This window comes from Varroa jacobsoni, unplaced genomic scaffold (assembly GCF_002532875.2).
Source record: "Varroa jacobsoni isolate VJ856 unplaced genomic scaffold, vjacob_1.0 scaffold_273, whole genome shotgun sequence".
In the NCBI taxonomy this organism is placed as follows: domain Eukaryota; kingdom Metazoa; phylum Arthropoda; class Arachnida; order Mesostigmata; family Varroidae; genus Varroa; species Varroa jacobsoni.
Window position 1 is genome coordinate 11,228 of NW_019213175.1, and position 11,594 is coordinate 22,821.

Below are 11,594 nucleotides of genomic sequence, written 5' to 3' on the forward strand. Positions count from 1 at the left end.
GCAAAAGGTTGTACAGATTGCAGACATGATATGGCAAATGCTTCTGTTTGACAACACGTGCAAAAGAGATCGAAACGTGGCATAGAAAAACCTTGTAGGTGTTGCATTACCGAACCAATAATAAACAGCATAAACGACGTGACAGACTTTCATGTATGAGTCAGGTTGACTTGCAATCATATTGACTAGTTTGAACAGCAGAAGTATAGTATATACGGATCTTCTCAAAACGTAGATCTTTAGTAGATATTTCGATCTGAGCTCGTCTGTAGTTGTCGAATTTTACGATAAAAAAGTTTACACAACTTTATGCTAGAGCTAGGTAGCGTTATTAAACGACAGAGATATTGTGTAGAGAAATGGTAAATTTCCTGACAATAAGGAGGCCATGGTCGTTATGTGTTCAAGCGATATGTAGACCTAGTCAGCTAAGGTCGAAAGTACTTCCTTGTGCTGCACTGTTGTTGTTGTCGTGTCGATACATGATGACTATTATGTACTTATTTATGTCCCAGACGGAGACCTTACAATAGGTCTTCATAAATTATATACAAACTAGATTGAGCATCGTTTTTATCCCGTTTGCATTGAATTGAAGAAGGGTATCTTCACTGTTCATAAATAGGCATAAGAGAATATAACTCCAACGAGCTTCGAAATCTTCGATGTTAGCGACGAAAGCAATTATCGATTACCCCTCTAGTGTAATAGTCTCAAAATATCAAAATGTTATGACTTTTGTTGTTAGATTAGCGTTGCGTATTAGCAGTCCAGCTTTTTACCTCGTCGGTTCATTAACACGCTCCCGTTTTCATGCCCAATATTGGTGAGTACCTTGTTTCACTCTGTGCATCATCATTAAAATCTAGCACTTCTATCGATTTTCTCAGTTTCAGTACATATGTAATAGCTTTGCTTACTTAGGTGACTCGTAAACGTGTAAAGCAATCACAACTTTGCTTCATCCCCCTGAAGTCTTCGTTTTGTTACTGAATAAAGTTTTTATTCTCGTCCTAATAATTCCCTTTCTAATGACATGCCCTGTTGAACATGTCTCCTCTATTCGCTTGAGCGGTCGCTACATCGACGATTGGGGTCAACATGGGATAAGGTTCCCGTGCTCTATGATGTAGTTAAGTTGATAGCATCTGAAAAGTCTGATTTAGCAAAGAATAGCACGTATTTGGCAAGGAGGACGGGCTAACTGTAAACATTATAATTTTGAATGACCGGGACCCTGTAATAATATGGATAACTGCAGCCACTCAAGGATGCTCCACATGACAGAATTATGTAAAAATGCAATTGACAAAGAATCCCCTGTGCAGAAAGTCATTATATTCGTTATTTTATTTCCGTGAGGTGTACCCAGAGAAAACTTAGCGATGGATCTTCATAGATAATTCTGTATAACTATTATTTTATATCCGCCAGATCTAAGCAGTAACACAAGCTGTTTATTTGATTCATGAACAGAGGAATTGCCCCTTGCAAGGCAGAAATAGTGCCCCTTCAACAGCACTGCTCACCTTAGAATCACCCTCTTTAGCTTCACCACCAGGGGCATAAGGACCCTTTCTTTCGTGTGATGTCTTTTCGCGCTAGAATGGTTCGATGGCGTGGTTTGTGCAGATACCTACTACATATATAGTTTAGCCAACCCACTGATCGCAGTCAAGGCGCTCAACTGTTACATGATTCTGGATATCCACGTAAAACGAAGCTTACGTAAATTCATTAGTTCAGCTATTTCTATATGTGCGATAACAATGCACTTGAGCCGAAGCCCTTTCAGCCGGTTAAGACCCTCCCTGGTTTCCACTTGACTTCTTTTTGCTTAACCGTATTCGGAAAACATCCTTATGGATCCATAGATTTTACACCATTGCGTTCATCGTACTGTTTCTGTTTTTCTTTTGGTGATGCGACGTTTCCCACTGCCTGTCAGCGTCGGCGTAGTTGTAATGTAGGCCCCGTTTTGTCTGAGCTCGTTTACTAAGAGGGTGAAGCGACACTGAGGTGCTAAACTTACAAATCAATCTTGTTATATCTATGCAGCCCGCAGGTAACACCTGGACCCTGAAAAACGTGTAGCGTAAATGAAAACACACGAGAAATTTTTTGGGCACTAGCGGCGCGGTTCGCAGAAGTGCAGGTAGAGAAACTATCGTGGTAAGTATTAGTCAACCTCGATAATCAAATTATTATTATTATTACTATCGTCATCAATTTGACTTTCTATTCAAAATAGAACGCTAGTTAAACCTAATGCATTTGAAAAGAACGCCGAAAAGCGCAGCTTCATTACAGTCTATGTGCTTTATTTTTCAGACTACCGACAAATGTTTTTATATAGTTAGTATAGAATATATTTTTTATTAATAATGACACAGATACTGCAGACTCATAGCGAAAATCTTTTTACACAAAGATAAATCCTTTCAACACCAACACTCACGAGGAACGCCGATCGCGTAGGGCACTGGTGAGAACCATCTATAAGCAAGACTAATGACATTTACGCTGATCTAACGAAATTAAGGGATGCATTGATATTAGAAAGTCAAAAGAACCACTGAGTCTCATCTAGAGATAAAATGTGAGACCCTATAGTCCTGGATTCTCTGGTAAGTCCAGGGTCCTTATTACCGTGGTATTGCGGCAGTCAAATGGAGGCCTATGGAAGAACATGTTTTATATCCAAACTAGAATATAAGTAAACCACAACCAGGCATTTTATAACAATAAGTTACTCTTTAGTAGCTTGGATAACTGAATGACAACTGATGGGGAGATTTTGCAGTATTTTAGATTTGAATTTATGATTTCTGATCAGAGAAGAAGCGTTGCATTAGGAGATATATTTTTTGTCTACCATGGGGCCCTTTACAACCTCTTGAATGTCCCCTGTACGTATTGAATAAATAAATTTTGTTTAAAAATACTTCGTATAAAATATTACTTTATACGAAGTACTTTTACTCCGGTAATTAGTCATATATTAAGCTGTTTTCCATTTTATATTATTACATAAAGGACCTACTACATAAAGAGGTTCTGTGCAAGCACGACTGAGTACACAAGCGGATGCAAAGGTTTAATTTTAATTTGATAGCGCTTAAAGGTTCAAAGACAAAGGTAAAAAAGGGTTCACTAGTTTAACAATGTTAAAATTATTTTGTTTAGTGAATTTACGACAGTACGACCAAAGCCCTGACCAGGAGCCCACATTAGCGCTCCCATATAACTAAATATACCGTAGCTCTTTAATCGCCAGCTTTTGTACCATCTTTTCGATCCTCAATTGCATCAACACATAACCTAAAAAAAGACACTCAAACAGTTTATTTACAAAATTATGTTTCAAAAAACTATTATTGTTATTATTATTATTATTATTAGCCGATTCCTCGAAAAGTTACTTTAGTATCTTTAACGATTTCACAATTATTTCTTAGCTAGTCCTCCCTTTTTAAATAGGATTATTAAAATGGAATCGGTATTCATGAGAGCATTTTATCTTGTTTTATATTGGTGTCTTCTTCCGCGATCGTATATTTATGAACTTAAACAGCCTTCATTCAGCATCGCGTCGCGCCACCCTCACTAGGTTGCGGCCCCTTTGATGATTAGTCTGGTCTGACCTGTTACTTCAAAGCGTGCGACTGTTTTGCTAACGGAGTCCTCGGAGCAGTCACTGTTGAAACTGCGAGCATGAATGGTGCTTGCCGGCGTCGCAGCACCGACTTCAGTCGAAGGCAAGCACTCCAGAGCAAACCTCGCCTGGCCCCACCGGCGACCAGCTGTGGAAAACGCCAACGAGTCGCTGATCCAATCGGTACCAGCGACGCTCGAGCGACTAGCAGAACCACGTTAGGGCCCGAATGCTCCACGGCGCTCTTGTCGCTAAGCTGCTGTCGCTGATGCAGCCGTTGTTATTGCAGTTGTAAACTTTGAAGGACAACTGTCCATCCATAGAAAACCGGTGTTTCCTACTCGTCCCTGGATCGAGAGAGTTAGGTAGCCAAACTTGGCGCTGTCGATTGTTAACTTTAGCGACGGTAGATCTGAAGGATCGGACATTTGAACGTTTTCCCTGATTTTCGCATCAACGGTGACGTGTAAGGTTAGTGTCTGTTGTATTCCCAATTGGATGTACGTGCAGGACTCCGTTTATTAGTGTATACTGACTGGCAAAATTGACAGATCTATTGAACACAACGTAGTCCTGGATGGTGTGTTGTACAAGATGCTACGCGCTAAAATAATAATAGTGTTATTACATGAAAGATCTATCAGTGTAGGCATGCGTCTTGTGTTTTTCTGTTTGCGTGCGGAGCTTGTTTGTGGTAATGTAGGGAATAGAGTCGAAGCTTGATCGCAATGGACGCGATAGGATCCTCGCTTGCTAGCCTCGCCATGTTTTTATTATTGGAAATATAATGGCATAATGATTGCCGGGTTTCGTAGATCCGTTTGTTGCAGAAGGGTTGTAAAAGGATAATGTTTCATGATGACTGCCAGTCCTCATTCTGCCGCCAGCACCCTGACCCTGCCCAGCACAGCCCCAGAAAAGATTTGACACTATAGTACAATAAAGAAGAACTGGTAAAAATATATTGCTCTGTAGCTGTAATATCTGGTTCGTTCGAGTCAAGCATGCTCGTATATTCGTTAGTTGTGGGCGTTTGATTTTAAAGTAGAGGCTACCAGTATATTTGTTAGAGCTCTAATTGTATGCATGATAGTTGTAGCAGATTTGTGTGCTTCTCAATATTTTTTTACTTACATACAGGTCAAGTGACGCCGTCCAGAATTCTCCTAGCCTGAACCTACAATGACTGATAATGTCGACTGGTCCTCGCTTAGACTCCACTTCTAATGGAGGCTATAGACTTGTTTGCAGCAGCTTGGATATAATAACTATTGCTGAAGTTTCGGGCCTTCGCAGGCTGTGTTAGTTACAATACATAAACGTATATAGCTGAGACATCTTCTTGTGGATGCAAAGTTTACCGGTTACATAGGCCAGTCTGGCTGCTTACAAAGATGATTTGTCGCGATTAACCAAGCGTAGCGACAAAGTAATTGTTGAGTACTATTTTATAGAAATATTTTAAACTGAAATAATTAGCGCTCCAGAGGTGTTTTCTTAACCTGTATCTAGTGCATTGGAAGAGTCTTGATTCGTGCGGAAAGAAGTTGCAGCGAAAGATACACATGGCAAAGTCTCAGTTCATCTGCCGCTAAACACGGCTGCGTATCTGGAACACCGCTCGTTGTCCACGTATGACAGCGTTTACAAAGGATGCCTGACCAATCGCTTTTTAGGTGTTGCCAAAAATTAATGATTTTGCCTCTTTACGTCGCTGCACACTAACATTAGGGGTCTGACAAGCAGAATCTATTCGTTACAAGTCTGATCTATTGATCTAACAGCAAATAGATACGATGAAATTAGAAGCTGATCGCTTATCGATTGCGTCTGTTGATATCAGGCTCAGCATTGTTATCCTGATAGACTTGGTTAAGCATGTAATCGTTTCACTTATCTGGTCGTACCTGTCGTGCAGTATGTCGTTCGCAGAATTTAAACCCTGACTCTTGATTTTTTTAGGCCAAAGGTTCGGCCGGCCGAGACACCGTACTAAGCACTTAAGTCTACCCTCTTAGCCTGCAGGAGGCTGTGCTCACGCAGCGCGCAAGAATTTCTTGTTTAATACATACACTGACTCAGGCCTATATTATTCTCAGTGATTTCCAGGATGGTTGGAGTGACTCTAATCAGCGCGACCTTCGTTGCCGCGTTGTTCACCACGACAGTTTATGGCCAAGGCCCGAAGGCACCTAATGGGGCTGATCCCACAAAACATGAACATTCTCATGAACCGCCTCAATACTATCAGCCACCCGATCCGAAGAAGGTCAAAGAAGCTCTCGGGAAACTATTTGACGAGAAACTTGACATAAACAAGGATAACTATGTTGACGCGTCAGAAATCAAAACATGGCTAAAGGTAACAAATGACGTTATGATTTTTTTCCATTCCAATTGACCTGAAGACTGAGGGGAATAGCGTAAGTTAGCAAAAGCATCGAGCTTGTTTGCTTAGACGACCCCTTTCCGAGCATCTATCATAGGATAGCCCTCGAATATATACACGCACATATATTTTCCGAGACACGCCAAACTGTATATAGAGGCGTACATTGAAAATGCTTACGTTGTTATTAAATAGGGTATTTTTGAGTTGGTTTTATAATTGTGTCTTGTGTTTCGTCGGCACTAATCGAGCTGGCTCAAAATAACTGAAGGCTACCCGTAAAACACTGCGCAGCTATCTAAAGTGAAAAAAATAATCGTATGCTAGACATAAAATAAAGATGATGTACATTTTATAATTAGATGACATTTAGGAATAAATATGTCATGTGTTTTCAGCATAAACAATATAAAGCTCTATCAGATGTCGTCTGTGTCGAAGGGCATCGGCTAATGAAGAACAGAAGAAATTCATCTAGAAACGATAGAGACATACTCTATCTAACGTTTGTAATGTATTTAGTGATGGTTGAAATAAAGCATTCGTGCAGTAGTTAATAAACGTCCTTTTTGCTTTTACTACACTTCACGGAAGCTACCGATCATACGCTTGTAACTGTTCGACTATAGACTCGTGTACAGCACAACCTGACTACATTTACTTTCATACGACAGGTAATTCATGGCTCAATGGTGACTGACAACATCGATCGACAATGGGAATACTTTGCTGACAAGCTTCAAGGTGACTCCTTGTCCTGGAATGAGTATCGTAAGGTAACGTTCAACGATGAGGAACAAGCGGGTTTGACGCCGGACGAGAAGAAGCAGTACGATGAGCAACTCGTGCGAACAGGTTAGTTTTTCTACGTGCCTCCATGTTTATGACACTTGGTTATGGCACGTTGACCTCTTTGTTTAGATTAGCATCGTAAGGTTCGAAGAACGCAGTAGACAATACATGATGTAATCTTTGGTCTCTAGGCAATGACAGTATTGCTGCTAATGAAAATGAAACCTAAAAAACCTACTTTTTTCAAATGTCAAGCAAAGGACATTGATACATCCGGAATAAATTGATAATGCCAGTATATACTGTCAGGTGGAACGAAAATTTAATGGAATACATCATTTCAATGTTCTATTGGGTATATGCCGGCGAACTAATCGATAGTTTACAAGCGGTGTCTGACAATTAACAGTGTAAAACGCCATAATAGCGGTCTCGTTTTTTTTGTAGAGCGTCGCTGGAAGCACGCTGACGATAATGCGGATGGGTTACTCAGCAAGGTTGAGTTTAGAGCTTTCCTGCATCCCGAAGAGGATCCATTAAAAAGTGACATCGTGGTGACTGAGGCAATCGACATGATGGATAGTGATGATGATCAGGTGAGAAGACAGCCTTTTCGCATACTTTCTTGCTATGAAATGCTGGTGCTCTAATACCGGCTTGTCTTGGGTCGGGTAGTTACTGCATTGTTTTTAGTTTTGTCGAGTTCCTGTTTAGAACAGCTGAATATGGGATAGATCGAGCCATATGAAATCGGTCGTGCAGTCTCGTCCAAGTGACCGTAATGTGAACTTAATAGAGAACGCGAAATGCGTTTTCGTCTGTTTAAGACAACCATATATGGTGATTATACGCAGTCATCGAGTTTTTAAAATTTTACCCTATTCTTTTCCGATTTGCCCAATCTATGTCTCTGGGATCGTACGTGTGCGCCTTATGATGCCTTCCGTGGTGGGAGCCTGGAAGTCCCGAAAATCGCTACGAGCCACTTTTGGTCAAGGGCAACCTTGACAACCCCATTTTCCCGTTTATTAAAGGCTACTTTTGTTTCATTATTTAATCAGCATATATAGTAGGCTACCTTGTTTAACCGCAAGGCAAAACGCTTGGCCCAGACAGCTGATACGTTATTTTCTATTCTGACGATAACGTCTTGATTATCTCATCTATTATCACTTTTCTCCCACCAGATCATCTCATTAGAGGAGTATATGGACCATCTTAAAAGTGTCGCAGGCCCGGAGAAGAGCGACGATAGCTGGCTTAAAGAGCAACAGGCCCATTTCACGACTTATCTTGATAAAAACAAGGACGGAAGCCTCGATCGTAGCGAGATGAGGGACTGGGTTGTCCCGCAGTTCGACCGTGAGGAAGGCGAAGCTTGGAGATTCATCTCCTTCGCGGATCAGGACCGTGACACAAAACTTACGCGGACAGACATCGTGCAGAACTCCGACCACTTCCTTGGCCTGTTGCCGAACGAGTTCTGGGTGGAAAACGCCCATCGTCATGACAGATCCGATCTAAAACATAACGAACTCTAGTATAGCTATCTAATGAGTGATGCTGTTTTTTCATGTTTGTGCGATTTCCAAATAAGTGGACACTGTAATAAAGTGTAATTAAGTTAGGTATAGTGATCAAGAAAGTGATGGATTTTAACAATCGTACAAATGATTTGACATTTACTCTGTCTGAAAACACACATCTGAAACATATAAATATTACCATATATTTTCATATTTCTTGACATACGCTTAATTAATGGTTGAGTAGTAATGATAAACAATTGGCTAACGTGTGATAGGAAGCTTATGAGCAATATAAGCCGCGAAAATTCAATGCTGAAAATCATTATATGAGAACAAAGTTTTCGTCTTTATCACCCCAGCGATTGGGCTGTGTCCGCCATTCGACACCAAGATGCCAAACTCACTGTGACGGGCCGCAGAAATCCAAAAAGGTTGCTATTTCGTAAATTCTGTGTTTTTACTATGTACTTTATTATAGGGTAAGTGAAACTTACATCAGTATCTTATCCTTAGCTTCTTATAGCATCGGCTCTAACTATCAAAACAGCGCTACCCGAAATGTTGGTGAAATGAAAATCTTCCCACTATATGAGAAACAGCTAGGGGGCTTTTATGAAACCAACTGATTATGAAGGTAACACGTACCCCATTTATTACTACTGCAAGGAAAAAATGACATTACCCTTTCAACCCGCTAGCTGAAATTAATTCAACAGGTACCACGTGTCTAGTCAATAACTTACTGTGTTCAATATAACACAATTAACAAAGTCTTTGATTAACTTCGAGATTTAACAAACTGTTTGCATGACTTCGTCCGCTGTCGCTCGGCAACGGTTGATCTAATACGATGACTGAAAAAAAAAATATCAGCCAATATAATCAAAATGTTCTTCTAATTTTACGCCCGATGCTACTACAGTAATTAATCATTGCTCCAGACGGCTGTTTTCTTCTAAGCAGAGCCTCATTTGTTTGTAGTTTCTTTTAAACAAAAATGGCCGTAGCGACACGAAATAAGGTCACGTAAATGGTAAGTGTACGACTGTTGACAAGCCTTCAAAGCGTTTCCTTCAATGTGTAAACAGTAAAGCTATCGCTATTCTACCTTAGACAATGTTATGCGACTTTTTCAAAGCTACTTAGCTCCGTACAATCTCATCGCGTTTATGTATAGGAATAGGAAAGATGCGTTGAAGACTGTTCCGTAAAAATTCAGTTCCTAGTTAAATAACTCAAATAATAGAGAAGGTTCGCAGCAACTGCTGTCACAGCCGCGCTTAGTATTTTTCTTGTTATGGCCGCTGCTATAACTCCACATGAAACACAAACAAGAACGAATGGTACCTCGTCTTCAAATGCGAGCGCGCCTGGGAATATTTGTAGAATCACTCTTAGTTTTCGTACCTATATAGCGTCACAAAGTGGGCGGTCTTTTTTCCTGCTTTTGACGGGGAGCACCTCAATCCATATTCGCGAAAATTCTCAACTAGGAAAAGTTTCTAACGGTAACGAAGTAACTAGATCAGCTCATTGCCGCTCGAAAAAGCGCAATGTGCCAACTGCATCTTTGATATCTCATAGCTAGCTTACCCTGCTTATTGCATCACGAATAAACAGTGTCCTTTCGAGTGCCAACAATCGAACGCTATCCTAGCCGAAAGCTGCTCTCCCTAACTCCTCTTCTACTCTATTTTTTGCGGCTTGATACCTGCAGGTTAATGGTATCGAGTCCTATCCCCTGGTTAGTCCACGGAGCAGTGTTAAAAAGCGCCATGCAGAAAAAGGTCGAAACTGGAAACCATTCGCTGTCCTGGGCCTTCGCCTGCTACAACAAGGGAGCGTTAGTGTATCACCTTTCAGTTTCTCGAAAGGTAAATAAAGAAGGTTACTTCTTCTACTATAGATCGAGCAGCACCATCGATAGAGTAAAAAACAAGTGAGCATTTTGGATCTGGTCGTATCTGTTGTCAACAGAACGATGAGCCAATGCGGGAATCTCCTTTCCATGGGATAGAATGTACTAGTGCAATAGAGTAAGTCAACAAGGTGCTATTTTTCCTACTCATGTTGATTTAAACATGAATATCCGCCTGTGTTTGAATAGACCCAACCGTTTGTGCGCAATACGGGGTCTGTTTGGCGGTCCGATGGATATCGCCGGGCGAACGACACGAGCCGCGACTAGTCGAATAATACAGTTATAACAGAAGACTTCTGTAAACCATGAACGAAACCTGCGATGAACTTATTCATAAAACACCTCCATAGAATACAAGCACAATGTTATTTTTCTAAAGCAAACACGTGGAGCACATTCCAGTAGGCCACACACTTCAAATGGATAGATTACGTAAAGCTAGTGTTTTTCAAGAAGGCCTAGTCGTGCTGTTTTTTAGGTGTACAGACAAAGGCGTTGGTAAAAATCTTTCGAATTGCGTTTCCAAGCGCTGTTGAGGTCTTTAAATGTTAGAAGAAAAAAACCGTGCGTCTATTTTCTACCGAAATGACCGCTGTTCAAAGCTATTCCGAGAGCTGACCATCCTCATTTTCTGCTTTTCCTATAATTAGGATCGCCGTTGATTGGGTTGGGCATGTTTAAGGCTAATAAAAAAAAGCTACTTCAAATGGGGGGGGGGTAAGATAATAAGCAGATATAGAGACAGCTCAGCAGAAAATGCCATCGACCTGTTAGCCTAGAAACATCACCTTTGCAGGCATTCCGCAATACCGTTAAATGAAAACCGTTATCAAATTCCAATCGAGAAGAGATGAAAACCATTGATTGAAAGATGAAGTCTACTAATTTATAAATCTACTAATTTAACAATCATCTGTGTATTGCATGTTGATTTTTCGGGAGCGTTTATTCCTTGGCTTCATTTACGATTCATCCCTTGATTTCATGGACTTACGTATTGTATAATACGTATTATTTTGGTATTGCGCAATGTTCTTTCAAGTTATGTAGATTCTCAATACCGGGCCATATTACCAAGAGGTAAGTTGAACGAAAGTATCATTGAAATCCCATAAGATTGTTGAAATAGTTCTTCTAGCTACGCCTTAGATTTCCATGCCTTAAAAAAAGTGTGTAGATGTTGTTAGGGTTTGGATTTTTTAGCACAGCAAGGGAAACAAATTTACTGTTTACCGGTATAGCTTCGGAGAACTTCGGAGCAAGCAGACAAGTCACCAAACTGTCTACGATATGAATCTGTCGTCCCGG

At 40.6% G+C, this 11,594-nt stretch overlaps 1 protein-coding gene across 2 annotated transcripts; it reads left to right on the plus strand.

Annotated features, from left to right (window-relative positions):
- Positions 1-250: 250 nt before the first annotated feature.
- LOC111258871 (calumenin) lies at positions 251-8,812 on the plus strand. 2 transcript variants are annotated; one of them, XM_022830423.2, is made up of 7 exons: positions 251-362; positions 749-826; positions 2,059-2,172; positions 5,755-6,017; positions 6,719-6,899; positions 7,284-7,432; positions 8,024-8,812. In XM_022830423.2, exons 4-7 carry the CDS (start codon positions 5,766-5,768, stop codon positions 8,375-8,377), a joined length of 936 nt encoding a protein of 311 aa, XP_022686158.1. In that variant the 5' UTR covers positions 251-362; positions 749-826; positions 2,059-2,172; positions 5,755-5,765; the 3' UTR covers positions 8,378-8,812. The 2 variants fall into 2 exon arrangements, with proteins under 2 accessions (XP_022686158.1, XP_022686157.1); XM_022830422.2 differs by lacking the exons at positions 251-362; positions 749-826; positions 2,059-2,172 and adding an exon at positions 3,698-4,126.
- Positions 8,813-11,594: the final 2,782 nt, after the last annotated feature.